The 20788-nt window shown below is 35.4% G+C and overlaps 1 protein-coding gene across 2 annotated transcripts in view; it reads left to right on the top strand.

Moving 5' to 3' along the window:
* The window catches only part of PJA2 (praja ring finger ubiquitin ligase 2), a 77829-nt gene that overhangs the window by 30268 nt on the left and 26773 nt on the right, over nt 1–20788 (top strand). For both annotated transcript variants that reach the window (XM_047729805.1, XM_047729806.1), the window contains exons 5-6: nt 6192–6377; nt 19374–19559. In XM_047729805.1, coding sequence (XP_047585761.1) covers nt 6192–6377; nt 19374–19559 — 372 coding nt within the window. The remainder of the gene's footprint in view (nt 1–6191; nt 6378–19373; nt 19560–20788) is intronic.

Genomic DNA, 20788 nt, shown 5'->3' with positions numbered 1-20788 from the left:
CAGAACTTAACTAAAATCACTGTGACATTTTTAGTTATAGAAATTTTGGCCACTTTTTAAAAATATAGTTAAAAAAATATATAGTTCATATATTCTTTAAAAGTGAAAAGTATTTGAATGAATGCATGATCGATTTCCATCCTGAAAACTTTTTTAAATGATCACTTAATCATATCTGAAACGTTACACTCTCTGGAATAAGCATTGCAGCTGGTAGAATTGCTCTGAGCTGTTTGACAGGAACTGAACACCACCTTATTAAATTAGAATTGCGAGGGGAATTTTAATAGGCAGTATGTAATTACCAGACTTGGAATTAGACCAAAGAGCTAAGGTTAACATCCTGCTCTTTTGAAATATACCCTGAGAACTTTAATAACTGTTTGATGACAAGATCTTGAGTTGAACAGAACCTTTTAACCATGCCAGCACATTTTAACCTTGGGTCTAAGTGAAGGAAGAGGTCATGCCATCCACTGACCATTTCTTAGAGCAGTTGAGGTTTCCTTCACAGTTTTTCTGTCCCTAAGCCTTGACATTGCTTAAAAGGTTAAAAACAAAAAACAAAAAACTTACCTAAGATAAATGTTGGATGTTTTTGTTGTGGATGATGTTGAGAAAATAAAAGGAGTATTAGCTCTTTAGTTGATTTCAGTTTGTTATATTCAAAAAGGATTTGTCGAAATCTTCCTAAGTGTCAGACTTTCTGCCAGGTACTCTGTAAATGGAAATAATGACCCCTGTTCCCTTGGTGTTCACCAGCCTTCTGAGGAAGATAAAACATAAAGGTAATTATCATGAGACTAAATTAAGCTCCTTGCAGAAGGAGCTCCTCTGATATCCCTACAAATAAAGCATCTGTGAGCAGCCAGCAGAGATCCTAAAGCATATGCTGTAACATTTTAGCAAACCTTTTTACCTTATTTCCAAGTTCGTAAAAGTTTAGAGGGAGTAAATTAGGGATAAAGAGCTTTGTTCCTCAGGCATGTTAGGGAATTACAGATGACAACATTCTGATATTTAGGGGAAAGACTGGAAAGTTGTAAAAGGCAGGCACAGTTCAGAACCATCTGGGCCTTATTTACTAAATGAAGTAGACTTATAGATTGGAACAACTACCATTTGTAGCATTGTATTACAGCATAGTTCATTGTTAATGATAAAATGTCCCAGACTGCTTAGGTTATTATATTCAGTATACTATCTGAAAATGATATGTCCTAACATCATTTCCATCCAGAGTATTTTCAATAAAATTCAAAAAGTGTTTTTGATCCTCAGCTAGTCACATAACAAAATTATCCAAAATATAGTTCAGTTTTTATGGATGTGATAAATGCCACAGAAGACTAACAAACCAGTTCTTTGGGGGAATTTAAGGAATAAGATTGCTTATGGATGCTTTTACTTCTGTATCATATTTCTATCTAAGATTCGTACTATACAAATTCTTATTTGTGTAGAAATCACATGTAATTTTATTCTATATGTGAGAAAATGTTTTTGGTTCACAATTGAATGTGTAAAATGTAACATTGAAGTTACAGTTGACTGCTTTTGAATATAGCTCTAAATGCTAATGGGAGACCATATGAGAGACCATATGAAAATCGAAGTGGTACTTAAGTTTTATTTTGAGAATTTAAAATTTTTTAACTCATTTGCTGTTATATTCAAGGACAAATGGGTCCTCACTATCCCATCATTGTTTTGTATCCTATTTGTTCTGTTGCTTATTCTACTTGAAAAGTTATTTTTAAATCTTTTCTCTCTCTGATTTTAGTTCCATACACTCCTGTCACTCTCAGTAAATAACTTTGTTTCTTGCTTTCCTGGAGATGGTAAAATGATTAAATCTGAACTTTTTCTTGTTTTCCTTTTCTCCATATAGCAACATGTTAGTATCCTTTCCTGTTTTTTTCTTTAATGAAGAGAGGTGACTAGTCTCATTCTGTGTCTATAGTCATATCCGACACCTGACTTTATTAATCTTATACCAAAGTTGCTTCCCTCTACCTCATTCTGTAATTTTCTAAACCCCAAGGGGAAACCTTCAGTTGATCTTGCTTTTCCTTTAACCACTTGCTTGTTTGTTTTCTGTTCCACTGCTGAATTTTCAGAATAAATATTCCATACCCACTGTTTCTGTTCCTGCACTCTGAACTTTTAAATGCCTTGAGTTATTTATCTAACTGGGAGTTAGAACTCCCAGTGTTATTTCTATATTCTCTGATGTTAACAGTGACCTCTTCTTTATCACATCCAGTTGACTTTTCTTGGTACCCGTTTTTGTTTTGTTTTGTTTTAATGCTTCTGTTAAAGAGTTTGTTCACCCTTTCCTGTTCTGTGATTTCTTTTCCATTGACCTATGTTTGGTTTCTCTTTGCTATGTCTTCTCTGAACCTCAGGGGTCTGCAAACTTTTTTAAAAGGGTGACCAGATAGTAAATATTTTAGGCCTTGTGGACCAAAAGACAAAATCAAGGATACTATATAGGTACTTACATAACTGTTTAAAAATGCAAACAAACAAACAAAAGGCAAAAGACATTCTTAGCTTCCAGGCCATTAAAAAACAGGTGGCCAGGGGTGCCTGGGTGGCTCCGTGGGTTAAAGCCTCTGCCTTCGGCTCAGGTCATGATCCCAGGGTCCTGGGATCGAGCCCCGCATTGGGCTCTCTGCTTAGCGGGGAGCCTGCTTCCTCCTCTCTCTCTCTCTGCCGGCTTCTCTGCCTACTTGTGATCTCTGTCAAATAAATAAATAAAATCTTTAAAAAACAAACAAAAAACAGGTGGCCAGATTTGGTTAATGGGTCAGAGCATAGTTTTCTGACCCCTGGTATAAAGAGAGACTAAGACTAAAGCGGATTGGGTGACCAGGAGGCTGATTTTGACATTCAGTAAGACAAACCAAGGGTTCAGAGTAGATTTTCTTAGGTAGAGAAAAGAGGAAAATGGTGGCATGCTGGTTGGAAATCCAGTTGAAATGTCTAAGCAGACAGCTTATATAATAAAGTACTACCACCTTTACTAAATGTTTGTCATTTTCCAAAAATTATTCTAAACATTTTATCTACAATATTCATTTAAACATCATAAACCTGACCTGAAAAGGAAATAACAGTATTTGAGTAGAAAAGAAAAAAAAGTTGTTAAAAAAAAGATCTGCTGGGGTGCCTGGGTGGCTCAGTGGGTTAAAGCCTCTGCCTTCGCCTCTGGTCATGATCCCAGGGTCCTGGGATCGAGCCCCACATCGGGCTCTCTGCTCAGCAGGGATCCTGCTTCCTCCTCTCTCTCTCTCTCTCTCTCTCTCTCTCTCTCTCTCTCTCTCTCTCTGCCTGCCTCTCTGCCTGCTTGTGATCTCTGTCTGTCAAATAAATAAGTAAAATCTTTAAAAGAAAAAGAAAAAAAAAGATTTGCTAACAGGTACTGATGGCGTATTATTTATCAGGCTCTGTTAAAATGTTTTGTAGGTATTCATTTACTTCTCATATGAGCTCAGTGAATTATTAGGTACTGTTACTAAATTCACCTGATGTGTGAATGATAAAGGCACAGTAAGGTTAAGTTACTTTTTCACAACTACTAAGTGGTGGATTCAAATCCAAGCAGACTGACTCCAGAACCTGTGTTCTCAACAACTATACCTTAAGACATAGCATTAATGTATGACTGCAGCAAAAATAGGGAAGGCAGTAGGTAAGTGGTTTAATTTTATGAAATATTGCTTTAGTAAAGTGAAGGATTTTGGAGTAATATTATGTATTTGATATAAATTAAAGCAATAGTGATATTTAAAATGCATCTTTTAAGTGAGGAGAGGGAATGAGATTAAATTTAGGGACACCAATTAATAATTGACTTCCAGGTCTAGGTTTGGAAAAGAATACTGGAGCCAGGGTTTTTAGGGGAAATGGAGACAAAGGAGACATTTTACAGAAAGAATGGAATGTAAAAAGGATTTAAACATAGGAGTTTATGAGATGTCAAAGATACATGATTTTCAGCTTGTGAGCAGGGAAATACCGTTAGCAGATTGAAAATCAAGAAATTTACCTGTCAAATAAGTTTTGTTTTATAGCTTTTGAAAAGGAGGGTGAAAATCTAAAACTTTCTGGATGGCTAGGTCGTCAGGGCTAGTATATATATTTAAAAGTTACCTATTTAGGGGTATGGATTATATATAATGAGTAATAATGATACAGGGCTGGGATATGCAGATTTTTTCCCTAAAGGGCCAGATAGTATATATTTTAAATTTTGTAAGAGGTAGAATTAAAGACAAACTTATAAAAAAAGAAAAGAAAAAACATATTTTTAATCCAGAGATCCTAGGAAAAACAGGTAGAAGGGCCAAATTTGGCTGAAAGGCTGAATTTACCAATCTGTGATGTAGGCTTCTTAAAGATATTGACTATTGATCATAGGCATTCTTTTTATATTACAGTTTGGAGATAGTCCATCAATTATTTCACTAAGTTAAAAAAAATTTGGAAGTTTTCAGATATTGTTTTTCTGGACAGGATCATAAAATGCTTAAAATATGAGGTTTCCTTTTTAAATAAGTTAAGTTGCCAGAAATTAATAAAGAAAGCTTACTGTAATTGTTAATGAGATACCAAAATTGGAAGTGGAATATAGCTTCAAATTTGAGAGGCTTCACAGTTGAGGAAACTTAGTTCAAGAACTCTTTTAAAACTATTATCTATATTAGATTTTTACACTGATACAAATCTAGAAATGATTTACTTAGATTATTTTTTGGATTGCAGAAAATTTTACAAAATAAAAGCAATTAGGGTCCTATTCAACTGAAGGAATATCTTTTACTTGCTATGCCCTATATAGCATTCCTTCTCCAGAATGCTTGTGCTTTGCTGCCTATCATTTACTGAAGATTGGAAGTTGATTTTACTTTTTTACGTCTAACTTCTCAGAGCTTACATTACATTAGTGCTACTCTTTTTTAATAGCATTTTGATCTCTTCGGTTTATCTGCCTATAGAAGGAGGAACTCATTAACTAGTCTAGTTAATATATCATTATTAATATAACCACTAGTAATACATCATCATAAAGAAAAGTTATTTCCTACTAATTATAGGAATTATAATTATATAATATATACATAATTATAATTCTTTCAGAAGCAAACTAAAATTTATAATTTTTTTTTTTAAATCATGGCACCAAAGGGAAATCTTTAAGGGGATTTTTTATTTTTTAAGATTTTATTTGTTTATTTGACAAAGAGATCACGAGTAGGCAGAGAGAGAGGGGGAAGCAGGCTGCCTGCTGAGCAGAGACTCTAATGCAGGGCTTGATCCCAGGACCCTGAGATCATGACCTGACCTGGAGGCAGAGGCTTAACCCACTGAACCCCCCAGGTGCCCCAAAAGGGTTCTTGATCAGAATGGTTGATATGGTTGGAAAGAGCATTTAAGATTTATTTTCACCATTAATAAGTACAAGATAACTGTACTTTAAGGAGTAGTTAAATGTAACTAAATTAACCAAAGTTAAAAAATATAACCAAAAGTCATTTTCTGAGGTTCTTCATTAACCCTTCTATCGTACGTTTTGGTTCCTTATCTGCATATTTTCTTGCAGTGAAATTTATTTTGTGTTCACAGTTCTACCAAAAGACTTTAGTAAAGATTAGTCAGTGCAGCTTTTTATGAATTTGAATCTCATTTTACTTTAAAGTCTTTTGTAAAAAAGGAAGGAAAAAATAGTTAAGCTTTTGAAACATGGTAATAGTGGAAATTTATTCATAGAGGATATGTCCCCAGTTGTCAGTATGTAATTAGAAAGTTGTTTTAGTCGGGGTAGATGAGTAATAAATCTATTATTTATTTCAGAAAGCATTTAATTTATGATTACCAAATTAAAATTTTATTTAGATATACATCTAAAAAATAACCCTGTATCTAAGCACCATGGAATTACTTACTTTAGTGAAGAAAATAATGAATTGACATTTCTGTAACTTGCCATATGCTTTATTCATCGGAAAAAGTTACATTCTGCTGAATGTATTTATTTCTGTGTTTATTTTTAAAATATTTTTTAAAAATTGACTTGGCACCTGATGAAGCATGTGTGGCATAGTCGTACACTGTATACTGTGATGCCTCCAAATGACAAATGCACAAATAGTGACAGTTACTGTGTTTCTGTTCTGAATTTGCAGTTCAGAATGCAGTGACGGAGAATGGTCTGCCTCATTGCCTCATCGGTTTTCTGGTACAGAAAAAGATCAGTCATCAAGTGATGAAAGCTGGGAAACTTTGCCAGGAAAAGATGAGAATGAACCTGAATTACAGAGTGATAGCAGTGGTCCTGAAGAAGAAAACCAAGAATTGTCTCTACAGGAAGGGTATGTTTAACAGTGAGATTTATTATTTTTATGTGTATCGTCTGAGAATTGTATCCCATCACATTCAGATGTTGGGGATGCCGTTAATTTGCATGTACAAGCCCTATGTAGGACCAGTAAATCCTCCTGATTTTTTTTTTCATTATGCTTTTGGTATTTTACAAAGATCAATTAGATTGAATATTCTAGTAATTTCATTATCTTTTCTTGAGATACAGTATATATTTCCACTTTGCGTTAAAGAAAACCTGGACATTTAAAAGATGTTTTGACGGGGTGCCTGGGTGGCTCAGTGGGTTAAGCCTCTGCCTTCGGCTCTGGTCATGATCTCAGGGTCCTGGGATCGAGCCCCGAATCCGGCTCTCTGTTCAGTGTGGAGCCTGCTTCCCTCCTCTCTCTGTCTCTGCCTCTCTGCCTACTTGTGATCTCTCTCTCTGTCAGATAAATAAATAAAATCTTTTAAAAAAATAAAAGATGTTTTGATTGAGTTAGGTGTGAGTGAATTAGAGCTGCTGTTGCTCTGCAGTGGAGGTGATGGTGAGGGAAGGGGTAGACACAAGAGGGAAATCAGTGATTTACTCACAGATATGGAGAAAGTTACAAAAGTTGAAGTTTTAATATTTCTGTCTAACTGCAGCCGATGATAGCTCTGAAATCAGTGATTGTTAGTAAGCACCTTTGTCTTTTCCCAACTTAAATAGGAATGCTCTAGTTCTAGGGGTTGTCAGACTTAACACTGTGAAGGGCTGGATAGTAAATATTTTCAGCTTTGTGTGCCAGTCTCTATTGCAGCTACTCAACTCCGGTGTTGTAGTGTAAAAGTAGCCGTAAGATGATATGTAAATGAATGGGTGTGGCTGTCTTCCAACAAAATTTTATTTATTTATTTAAAACAGTTGGCAGGCTGAAAATAACCCATGGGCATGGTTTATAACCCTTGCTCTGATATTTCCCAAGTAAGAATGATTCTGGCTGATTTACACACACAAACAGCACAGGTTGATTTATACACACACACACACAATTTTTTTTTTCTAAATCACACTAAGGAAATATCCCCATTAATACTTTATAGGTTTTTAGCAGGAATATTTGTCAGATTTTATCCAAGTTTTTTTTAAGCATCAGTGGAAATTATCATAGTGATTTTTCATTTTTCATTGACCTAATGGTAATGAGAAATTATCTTTTTAAAATTTTTTACATTATTTTTTAAGATTTTATTTATTTATTTATTTATTTGACAGAGATCTACAGAGAGCCAGAGAGTACAAGCAGGGGCAGTGTCAGAGGAAGAAGGAGAAGCAGGCTCCCAGCTGAGTAGGGAGCCTAGTGTGGGGCTCAGTTCCAGGATCTTGGGATCATGACCTGAGCCAAAGGCAGTAGTTTAACCGACTGAGCCACCCAGGTGCCCAAGGAATTATTTTGTTAACAAATTGCCTGATAGTTATCCTGGCTTCTTGAAATAAACAAAAATGATCACATAGTCATAGTTTGTTGTTTTAATGAGCTGCTGGATTCTGTTTGCTAATATTTGACATAGGATTTTTACGTTGAGATGCGTAAGTGCAATTAGGTCTTTTATCTGGGTAAGTGTGATACTTACTTGGCTAAAACAATGTATATGTGCTTCTTTTTAGCCCTTTGATGTTTATCTTATTTATTCCTTTAAAGGTTGTTTAAATATTTTACTTAAATAGCTTATTTTAAAGATTTTTAGTATTTTCTTATGAAACCTAGGCTTGTGTTTTATTGTGAGGTAGTATCTGTTAATTTAAATGTTTTTTCTGGTAATTGGTTAGTTCTAATTTTTAGTCTCTCATGGAATCTATTTTGGTAGATGTATTTTCATAACTTTCACCTTGGACTAACATTAAAATTTGTACTTCTCAAAAGGTATAAATTTCCAGCTTGAGATGAATTCTGTAAGGTATAAATACATTAGAAAATCTGTAAAGAAAGAAATTTATGAACGTAATTGTTTTGACAGTGATTGAAAATGGTGGTTTTTTTCCTCATCTGATTTTATGTTTGATCTTCTTGAATCAATATTAATTTACTACGTATTATTAAATGTGATAGTAATTTTTCATTCAACAAATATTTATTTAGGATTTAGTATGTACCAAGCATTGTGCTGGATTCTGGAATTAAATAAGCAAGACAAACTAAGATTCCAGCTTGAAGCTTACACGGTGGTGGGAGAGGCAGGTATTAATATTAAGCAAAATACAAACTTGATGAATTACAAACTGTGATAATGACTGTGAAGGAAAGAAAACACTCATATGATAGAAAGCAACTAATAGGCACCTATGTTTTTTTTTCCATTTTTATTTTATTTCATTTCTTTTCAGTGTTCCAGCATTCATTGTTTATGTACCACACCCAGTGCTCCATGTAATACGTGCCCTCCTTAATACCCATCACCAGACCCTCCCAACCCCCACCCCCTCCCCTCCAAAACCTTCAGTTTGTTTCTCAGAGTCCACAGTCTCTCATGGTTTGTCTCCCCCTCCAATTTCCCCCAACTCACTTCTCCTTTCTATCTCCCACTGTCCTCCGTTTTATTCCTTATGCTCCACAAGTAAGTGAAACCATATGATACTTGACTCTCTCTGCTTAACTTATTTCACTCAGCATAATCTCTTCCAGTCCTGTCCATATTGATACAGAAGTTGGGTATTCATCCTTTCTGATGGAGGCATGATACTCCATTGTACATATGGACTATATCTTCTTTATCCATTCATCTGTTGAAGGGCATCTCGGTTCTTTCCAAAGTTTGGTTACTGTGGCCATTGCTGCTATGGGGTACAGATGGCCCTTCTTTTCACTACCTCAGTATCTTTGGGGTAAATACCCAGTAGTGCAATTGCAGGGTCCTAGGGTAGCTCTGTTTTTAATTTCTTAAGAAATCTCCACACTGTTTTCTAAAGTGGCTGCACCAACTTGCATTCCCACCAACAGTGTCAGAGGGTTCCCCTTTCTCCACATCCTCTCCAACACATGTTGTTTACTCTCCTGTTAATTTTGGCCATTCTCACTGGTGTAAGGTGGTAATCAATGTGGTTTTGATATGAATTTCCCTGGTGGCTAACGATGATGAACATTTTTTCATGTATCTGTTAGCCATCTGTATGTCTTCATTGGAGAAGTGTCTGTTCCTGTCTTCTGCCCATTTTTTGACCTGATTATCTGTTTTGTGTGTGTTGAGTTTGAGGAGTTCTTTATAGATCTTGGATATCAGCCCTTTGTCTGTAGTGTCATTTGCAAATATATTATCCCATTCCGTGGGTTGCCTCTTTGTTGACTGTGTCCTTTGCTGTAATAGGCACCTATATTAATTAGAGTGGCCAGGGAGTACTTCTCTCAGGAACTGACCTTTGAGCTGGGATCTAAAAGATAAGAATTCATGGTTGAGAAGAGCTTCCTGGGCAAAAGGAAAGGTAAGAGCAGAGGTATTAAAAAGAAAAGGGCTTGATATGTTTAGAGGTAGTGGGGCTGAAGTGAAGGAGTGAAAAGATGAGTGATAGGAGATGATGTGGCAAGTGCTAAACTATGCAGGATATGTAGCATCTGGAATTTATTCATAGAGCAGGGAGATTTAAGTGGACAGTTAATTACATAATTGATCTGACACAAATTTTTAAAAGATTCACTCTAGTTGCTTTGTCTCCAGAATGAATTAGAAAGGTATTAAAGTATAAAAGAGAAAAGAAAGTTGGACTAGCCCTTGGACTAGTGAGGATTAAAAAAAGTAAACAAGTTTGAGAATATTTTTGAGTTATAAATAATAGGAGCAATTGAGTGTGAGATGAGGGAGAATGAGAAATCAGTTATGGCTGGGTTTTTGGTTGGAGCAGTGGGTAGTTGTTACTGTCATTGAGATGGAAAGTAAGAAGTCTTTTTGGAAGTTTTAAGTGCCATTTAGACATGCAGTGTAGATGGTAAGTAGATGCTTGAATATTTATTTATTTTTTTTTTTTTTAAAGATTTTATTTATTTATTTGACAGAGAGAGATCACAAGTAGACAGAAAGGCAGGCAGAGAGAGAGAGAGAGAGGGAAGCAGGCTCCCTGCTGAGCAGAGAGCCCGATGCGGGACTCGATCCCAGGACCCTGAGATCATGACCTGAGCCGAAGGCAGCGGCTTAACCCACTGAGCCACCCAGGCGCCCCGATGCTTGAATATTTTTAAGCTTAAAGGAAATGTCCCAGATTATAGTTAGATATAGAAATGTATGACTACAAACAGAAACATTTATGGTAGTCATCAGCTACTTGCATTGATACCGTACAGTAATAAAGGCCAGTAATTCATTAAAAAAATAAAAGTGAGGGATGGTTTAATAAGCACTCCACCCCGTGGAACACACAAACACAAAAAATGAGCATGTAGTAGGCTACAAAGCACAGATTAACACATTTCAAAGAATCAGTATCCTGCAGACTATATTCTCTGACATAATGCAGTTAACTTAGAAATAAATAATAAAAATATAAAAATTTTAAAAATCCATACATTTTAAATTGTTCATCCTTCTAAATAACCACTAGGACAAAAAAATTATAACTGAAGTTTAAACTGCTCTCTACTTGCTGATAATGAGAATACCGCCACAATTAAAATTTGAGGGATGCAGTGAAATTGGTAAACAGGAATTCATCTTTCTAAATGCTTAAGTTAGAAAAGAAAAAAACCTGAACATGGAGGAACTACGCATGGAGGAACTTAAAATAGAAAAGGAATATGAAAATAAAATAAGGAAATAAGAATTAGAATTAGGAAAGATAAGAGCATAACTCAGTAAGTTAGAAAAGAGTTATGATAGAAAGGATCAAAGAAATCAGAAGGTGATACTTTGAAAAGATTAAGAAAAATAGATAATCCAGTTGTATAGTGAACAAGAAGATAAAGACAAGGCACAAATAAATAATACTGAAATACAAAAGTGTACACAGCCACAAATACAATAAAGACTGGATAGAGTAAAAAGAGTACTGTGAATTTTGTACCAGTAAATTTGAAAACTTAGAAGAAACTGATAAATTTCCAGGAAAATAGAATTCACCAAAACTTATGGGAAGCCTGAATAATAATATAAGTATTACAGATATGTAATCAGTAGTTTAAAATCTTACTGTGAAGGGGCGCCTGGGTGGCTCAATCACTTAAGCGTCTGCCTTCAGCTCAGGTCATGATCCTGGCTCCTGGGATTGAGCCCCACGTCAGGCTCTCTGCTTGGCGGAGAGCCTGCTTCTCTCTCTCCCTCTGCCTGCTACTCTGCCTGCTTGTAATGTCTCTATCTCTCTGTCAAATAAATAAATAAAATCTTTTAAAAAAATAAGATAAAATCTTACTGTGGAGAAAACAACTAATCCATATGGTTTTAGAGTTAATTCTCTTAAACTAAACTTTCAAGGACCATGCCACTTTTACTCTTAAGAAAGAAAAAGAGCTATTTCTCCAAATCATTCTAAAAGGCCAGTGTAACCCTAACACCAAAAGAGTATGTGAAGGAAAATATAAACCTGTGGCTTTCATTGGGGTGCCTGGGTGGCTCAGTTGGTTAAGTGTCTGCCTTTGGCTCAGGTCATGATCCCAGGGTTCTGGGATCAAGTTCTGCATTTGGCTTCCTGCTCAGCCGGGACCCTGCTTCTTCCTCTTCCGCTCTCCCTGCTTGTGTGTGCGCTCTCTCGCTCTCTCTTGCTTTTTCCGTGTCAAACAAAATCTTAAAAAAAAAAAAAAAATCAAAAAACCACATCTTTATTAAATGCATGTCAAAATCCCAAACAGAATTGGAAATCTCAATTCATAAGTGTATATTTTGAAGATAAAACTCAATTGGCAGTCTGAGTTTATTCCAGAAATGTATAGGTGTTTTAATATAAAAATACCCGTAAATGTCATTCACCATATTAACAGAATACAGGAGAAAATCATAGGATAGATTCTACAGATAAAGGGGGAAAAACCCATAGTAATGTTCAGTACCTCAACATGATAAAAACTCAGAAACTAGGATCAGAACACAATCTCTTTGACCTCATAAAAGGTATCTATAAAAAAAAATCAGTAGTAATCATTTTCGGTAATGAAGCATTAAACCCTCGCCCCTTAAAATCAAGAGCAAGACAGGGGTGCTCATAACACCATTTTAGCAGCCATTGTGGTAGAGGTCTTGGTGGGCATGATATGATGGGAAAATAAAAATAAAATACGATGGGAAAATAATAAAGGAGAAAAAGCCGTAAAAAGTAGAAACTAGCAGAAAAGAAAGAAACTAGTAGAATATATTTATAGAATATAAATTGTTAATGTGTGGGATACAAAGAACTCCTAGAAATCAGGAAGAAAAACTGACAGTCTAATTGCAAAGTGTTCAAAATATTGAGCAAATAATTCACTGAAGAGGAAATATTAATGGTAAGTAAAAATACCAAGGGTACTTAGATCATGAGTAATTAAGGGAGTATACGTTAAGATCATAAGGAGGTATCATTTTTTACCTACCAAATTTCCTTGGTAGGTAAAGGAAATTTGACAATGTCTGGTGTTTTGAGGATGTGAATGCTTGTTGAGGTGTGAAGTAGGTCACATGCACGGAAATTACGTAATAATTTTAACTTGCGCATGGTAGACTATCAGCTGTATCACTTTCAAGTGTGTACTCTGGAGAAACTTCCCCGTGTGGCGTAGGAGTTGTGTACAAGAATGTTCATTACAGTATTTTTCATGAAACCTATAAAACTGGATATTACCCAATACTCATAGGAGAAAAGTTAGTGTGTATTCATACATGGAGTATTACACAGCAGTGGGAATGCATGAGCCACCTTAAAAGCAAAAAAAAAAGCAAAAAAAATAAAAGAATGAATATTAGATACAATGCTGAATGAAAACAGTTGTTTCTGGAAGAATAATGTGTATGACATCTGTTTCACAAAATTAAAAACAAGCAGAAGTTAAATATCATGTTTAAGTATACAAAACTAGTGAAAACTTGTTTCAGAAAACAATGGAATGACAGTGGCATCCAGATAGTACTTTCCTCTGGAGGGCAAGGCCAGGGCATATAGGACACAAGGGGTTTGCTAGTCGGTGATAATATTCTAGTTCCTGGTTTGGTTGATGGGTTTATGGATGTTAAACAGAATATGCTTTATAGCTTAAATAGATGTTTTTTTGTTTTTTTGTTTTTTTACATTAGGGGGGTAATTAAAGGGAATTGAAGATGAGAGAGTAAAGACAGTCACCATACCTTCTTCAGAAAGGGAAGGAGCCGCAGGTAGATGTTGGGCCTAGGAAAATGTCCTCACCTCCCAAAACTGGAAGCATGATTGTTTGCTTATAGAATGTTGCAGAGGAGAATAACTGGCTAGTAATTAGAGGACAGGTGAGGACATCTTTTGAGAAGATGAGAAGGATTAGGATCCACATCTAAGCAAAAGGCCTTTAGGAACAGAGACTGCCATTGTAACTAATGAGAAGGTACAGGTGTAGGTAAGTCTAGAGGTTCTGTAGTGAGAGGAAACGATGAGTCACTGGTGACTGAAGTATTCTTGTTGTTACTAGATATTGAAAGTGGGGAGGATGGGATGATTGTGAAATTGAAGGAAAGAAGAAAAGGTAGGAAATAGGCTTTCAGAAAGCTAGATAACAAACTTATTAGGTAAACATTAAACAATTGCTGGACAGTATTGAAATTAGTATTCTAAATTAGTATTTTTGAATGTAAATTAGTGTATCACACTTGTGTATTTTAAGTTTTTCCTGCTGTTTTGGTGACTTTACAAACTTTGTAAATAAATATGCTTAAAATGCTTTAATAAAATTTAGTACTTTGCCTTACAATTCTATTTATTAGAATAAAGAAACAGTTCTTCAGATTAGGTGCTAGGGTTCCATCTTTGTGACTGGATGACATGGAACAGAGTACCATTGATTTTATAAGCTCTAATTCCTTTTGAAGCTTTTTTGACTTTTTAATTCAAATTTCAGTACTTTCCTATGTACTTTAATTCCAGGATAGGGATTTGAAATCTTAAAAAAATTTGCTATACAATTAGACTTACTAAAAATGAGCTTATGCCTCAAGCTTAGCAGCTACTTAACATGTATCTTGACTTAGAAAATGAAAACCAATTAATTAAATATCTGTTAATTAGGAATGCTTATTATGCTATCCAGGATTTTATAAAGTTTCTTATAATATAGATTATTTCATGAAGACCTCAGCCCTTTAAAATGTTAGCATTAACCCGAAGGTTTAAATTTTGTGTTGCAAATAATTGATACTCAAATTGCTCATCAGTTAGCTAAAGGAAACCACTCAGAATGAAAGTCAGAGTAGTATTTTCAGAGGTTTTATTTGATTTGTCTGCCTTTCATTTTCTTCATTTCTCAGGAGATTCTGTGATGCATGGTTATATAATAGCATATTCTAAAACTTTTTTTTTTAAAGATTTTATTTATTTATTTGACAGAGAGAGATCACAAGTAGACGGAGAGGCAGGCAGAGAGAGAGAGAGGGAAGCAGGCTTCTCGCCGAGCAGAGAGCCCGATGCGGGACTCAATCCCAGGACCCTGGGATCATGACCCGAGCCGAAGGCAGCGGCCTAACCAACTGAACCACCCAGGGGTCCCGAAATGAAAATTTCTTTAAAATATTCCATGTTGACTTATTAATATATTTTGGTAATTTTAATATTGTTATTCACATGTTATTTAGTTTCTGTTATTTAAATAATAATAAATTTAGTTTCTGTTATTGAGGAATGGGGATTTTTAATCATATGAAGAGAACATCAGTCTATTTATCTGAAGCTTTGAGTTAAAGCATAGTCAAGAAATTCGATGATGCTGATGGTCTTCTAGGATTTTAACTGGAAGTAGGTTGTGGGGATACATTTTGAAGCATTTTCAGTTTCCTCTCGTGGCAGCAGCATTCATTTCCTCCACTGTGCTGGAAGTGCTCAAAAGGACAACCTGGCAAATTCCCTTCCCAGTTGAAACACCAAGGGACTTTAGTGGTGGTTGTGGTAGGCACAGGCTTCCACATCTTCCATCTACTGGAATTCTTTTTTAGAATTGAGCATTTGGAGACATGATTAGATAATATGTCTTTTTAAATCTCATAAATTACTGTATAACATGACAATGGCATTTTATTAATTTTTGAGTTATCAAAATGAAGAAAGGTCTAAATTTTTGTGAATGTGTTACAAATGGTACGTCTGGTGTGTGTGTAAATGTGTATGTATAAGCAGAGAGAGAGAAGACTAAGATACTGCTTTAAATATTTTCAAGGTTTCTGAAGCATTTGAACTTAACTTATATGCTTACCTTCCTATATTTGTTTCTTTTATTAGCTCACAAAATGAAAGATACTTTTGACCCTATTTGTCAGAATTTTTTGTTGTTGTTGGGGGTAAAGAACAAAATTCCTTTTGTTACAATATCAAGCCAGCTTTCTGGCCCAGCATAGTGCCACGCTTCTAGCCTGGTAAATTTTGTGTAAATGATATGAACTTTAGGTAATATATTGCAAGTATATACTGTATACTACTTATTTTCTGTTACTGTGACTACATTATTATGAGGCATTAAAGACAGAATCAAATGTTTAAGCAAAATATGTAGCCAAGAATTCCTCATATGGTAAAAGAGTATTAATGAGTGTTGTAAGTTACTTATATCAGACACAATATTTATTTCTTATACTGAATCATTTTCACCAGCATATTAGAGTTTTATGTTCTGTGTCCAAGTACAGAGTAGTAACTGAGTCATTTTGACGTCTGTATAATAGGAAAAAGAAAAGCATTTTTTTGTAGGAGTACATTAGAAATAACAAAAATTTCCAAGAACTATTCCAGGCTTAATCCCCAAATTATTTATTTATTAAAAGATTGTTTTTCAAGGATTTATTCTTAATATTTGCAACACAAATAGAGTACCTATTAAGTGCTAAGCATTTATTGCAAAGGGGTGAAGCTACAATGATGAGAGACAGCACTATATGCCTTTGGAAAACTCTAAGGGAAGAGACAGGTGAGTCACCAGAAAGGTTATAAAACAGTATGGTGACTGCTTTCATAAAGGTATAAACAAAGAATTGTTGGTTAGGAATTCTTGATTTTGTATTTTAAATCCATTTTGGGTTTCGTTTTTCTTTGGACCTAAGTGTAATGCATGAAAGGGAAATATCCACTATCTTTATATATTAGGTATTAAACCTTCAACAAATTAAGCATGTTTTGTTACGCTGATTTCTCTGATTTTACTAGACAGACAATATTAGATACTAAATCTTATAAACCTGTTATTTTTGAAGTGTTGCTTAGGACCTGAGTTTAAAGAAACATGTATGGGTTTAGGTGTATAAAGAGATACTAATTCTGTGTCTCTAAAATGTGTTGATTCTTGGGACACCTGGGTGGCTCAGTTGGTTAAGCAGCTGCCTTCGGCTCAGGTCATGATCCCAGCGTCCTGGGATCGAGTCCCACATCGGGCTCCTTGCTCATCAGGGAGCCTGCTTCTCCCTCTGCCTCTGCCTGCCATTCTGTCTGCCTGTGCTCTCTCTCTCTCCCTCTCTCTCTCTGACAAATAAATAAATAAAATCTTTTAAAAAAAAATAAAAAATAAATAAAATGTGTTGATTCTTAAGCTGTAAAAAAAAAAAAAAAAAAAGAAAAAAGAAAGGATGAATACCCAAGTTTTGTAGCAACATGGACGGGACTGGAAGAGATTATGCTGAGTGAAATAAGTCAAGCAGAGAGAGTCAATTATCATATGGTTTCACTTATTTGTGGAGCATAACAAATAGCATGGAGGACAAGGGGAGATGGAGAGGAGAAGGGAGTTGAGGGAAATTGGAAGGGGAGGTGAACCATGAGAGACTATGGACTCTGAAAAATGATCTGAGAATTTTGAAGGGGTGGGGGGTAGGAGGTTGGGGGCACCAGGTGGTGGGTATTGTAGAGGGCACGGATTGCATGGAGCACTGGGTGTGGTGCAAAAATAATGAATACTGTTTTGCTGAAAAAAAAAAATGTGTTGATTCTTATATGTGGGCATCATCTACATCTCTTTCATAAATGTTTTTATCCCCATAGTTAAATTTGCACATTAGAATGAATAAAATTCTAATTAGAACTGCTCTTGCAATATATATTATTGTATAATATTTTTCTTCTTAAAATCCAAAAACTAAAATTCATCTTTGTCAGAATTATGCTCTTATAATTAACCTCCTTTTGATACACTAAGCACTATTTTCTGTTAAATAAAATAATTATAAATAAAATCCTGCCAGTATAATTTTCTTAGTTATAAATTCATAAAGTACCTTTTGTTTAGTCATTGCAACCTTAACTTTTGTTGTTCATGTGTTACAGTTAATTCTTCTCAGTGTGATCTTTGTGTCCATACTTTAATGTATGAGTTGTGTAATTTAATAGTCTTGTCTGTGGCTTCTAGGTTTTACATCATGCTTACAATGACACAGGGATTTTTGTAAAAATTTCTCTCATGATTCTTCCAGTACTTTTATTATTTTAGAAATGGTGGTGGGTGCACATGCATTTTTAAAATGTAGATTTAGAATTTGCTAACAGGTAAATAATGACATAGAGATTTAACCTCCTTCCCTCCAGATGAATACTCAGTTGTCCTAATGTCATTTACGGAATAATTCTTTTTTCTGTTGTTTTGAAATGCTTCTTTTTTCTCTTCCTTGGTTTTTTTTTTTTAAGATTTAATTTATTTGACAGAGATCCCAAGTAGGCAGAGAGGCAGACAGAGAGAGAAGGAAGCAGGGTTCCCTGCTGAGCAGAGAACCCGATGTGGGGCTTGATCCCAGGTCCCTGATCATCACCTGAGCCAAAGGCAGAGGCTTAACCCATCGAGCCACCCAGGCACCCCACTTCTTTGTATTTTTTTGTTTGTTTGTTTGTTTTATCTATACAATTGGTTTGTTTATCCCTGTTCCTGTGAGCTTATTTTTCTAGTGAGAGAAAGACTAACAGTGAACAAGAAAATGAAAAGTAGAAGTAAGTTCTGTAATGAAAATAAGCAGATTTATGTGGTTAGTGACTGGACAGCTACTTAAAATGAGTGGTTAAGACAGGCCTTTCTGAGGAGCTGAAGCTGACATTGACTTAGACCTGAATATCGAGGAGGGAATAGCTGTGCAAAAATCTGTTGAAAGAACATTTCAGGTAGAGGAAATGGCCCCAAGGTGGAAATGATCTCCAGGTGTTCCAAAGGTAGAAAGCATAATAAGAATACAGTAGATAGGGGGAAGAATGGTGAGAGGTGACAGTTGGAGAAGAGGGCCAAAGAGAAAGCATGTTATGATGTAGGGATTTATAGGCCAGGCTGAAGAATTTGGACTTCAGCTGTGACGGGAAACTACTCAAGAGCAGTGTTTATTTTTATTACTTATTTATTCATTTTTAAGAGAGATATTGAGCATACATGAGCAGGAATGAGGGTGTCAGGGTGTGGGGAGAGGCATGGGGGAGAGAGGATCTTAAATGGGTTCCACGAGGATCCCAGTGCGGGGCTCAGTCTCACAACCCTGAGATCATGACCTAGATGAAATCAACAGTTAGACGCTTACCTGACTGAGCCACGTAGGCACCCTCAAGAGCAGTGTTTAAAAATTAAAATAGTCTAGAATAAATTTTTCTTATTTTTTTTCTGCACGAAGAGGAAATACAGGAACATAGGTGATTTGTATGTCAAATAAATAGGTTCTTATGTAATTGGGAGCTATTTCTACATACCTATGACCCTGTAACAAATTTGCTTACTTTAAACAACTTTGCAGTTAAAGAAATCAGACTTTTAGAATCATGTAAGTGCCAAGAGTTTAGAACTCAAAGAATAAAGAATCTGTTTGCCCTAAATAGAACTCTTTTTAGAGAACAATTTTATAATGTGTTTCAGAATAATATTTTTTTTCTTCCCTTAAAATGTTTGTATTAGGGAACAAACATCCTTGGAAGAGGGAGAGATTCCTTGGTTACAGTACAATGAAGTCAATGAAAGCAGCAGTGATGAGGGTAATGAGCCTGCCAATGAATTTGCACAGCCAGAAGCTTTTATGCTGGATGGGAACAATAACCTTGAGGATGACTCCAGTGTGAGTGAAGACTTAGATGTGGACTGGAGGTATGTCACACATGTTATTACCATGATTAATTGTTAATTGAGTAGAATTTGTTCATGATTCTAAATTATGAAAGCTGTGTCTCGGATCTCTCAGATGTGTTCACATTTTCCCATCTGTCAGTCTTCTTCAGGGCTCATTCTGATGTTACTTCCTACATAGACTCCCTCCTACTTACTCCAGGTAGTGACCTCTTTTCCTCTTTGACCTTTAACTCTCTTGAAGCCCACCTTATAGCCTAGTTGTTTATAAACTCCTGGTTTGAGGTTTCTGACTTTTAAATGTAGCACTTTATATAATCCTTTAAAAAAAAAAAAGAGTCCTTAATAAATACTACTTGAAGAATTTCAAAACCTGTGATTAAATCAGAAGAATCGTAAGAATATAGTTATCCTTCTCTGTATGTAAAATATGGAAAAATAGTTGTACCTTCCCAGAAATGCTGAAAGTATTATTTACTTTATAATAATGAACTTTAAATAGAAGAAGCCTGTAAATTAAGTGGATTATAGAATTGTTATGTCTCATGATGTAATGGTCAGAATTTAATTGGTTTGGCTTACAGTTAGATTTATCTTTCAAATGTGCAGGAGGCCTCTGGTAGCAACTAGTTTTGAGATGTAGAAAGGATATACAGTCCAACTAATCTCTTGTTACTTTTTCTGAAGAAAATATGGCTTGGTACTACCTTTGTTTCCATCTCTACACAGATACATTGTTAAGAATTTGTTTTCTTTTTTTTCTAGCTAAAATTCTATTACAGAAAATTTAGAAGAATAAAGATACAAAAAACTCAATTCATATGCCCTGATAACTGCATACCTCTAGAATTTACTTTTTGAGTCTTCCTGTGTATCTTTAGTGTCTCTTTCTGTGTGTATAGTTACTTCTTTGTACTTCTCCAAATTGTTCCAGATATGAAACTCAGCATCTCCTTGAAATCCTTACCATTTTCTATTCTCACTTCCCAGGGGGCAAAAAAATTCTATGTGCAGAGCAGACTTTCGTTAACCATTTTGTGAAGGTAGGAAGTAGTGTTTCCATCACAGCCACACAAACAATTTATAATTCCATTTTGAACATTCCTGGCTCCAAACCCCATGTTCTGGCTTCCCAAACTTTATGGAAAAGCAGTGACTCACCTGGTCCTGGTCTTACTGATCCTGGTGTTCTCATCTCCCCTCCCCCATGCCTGCCTGTTACCCTCTTACTGAACTCCTTTATGCAAAGT

Source organism: Lutra lutra, chromosome 5 (assembly GCF_902655055.1).
Source record: "Lutra lutra chromosome 5, mLutLut1.2, whole genome shotgun sequence".
Classification (NCBI taxonomy): domain Eukaryota; kingdom Metazoa; phylum Chordata; class Mammalia; order Carnivora; family Mustelidae; genus Lutra; species Lutra lutra.
The sequence above is the reverse complement of the archived record's forward strand: the minus strand, read 5'-3'. Positions and strand labels throughout refer to the sequence as shown.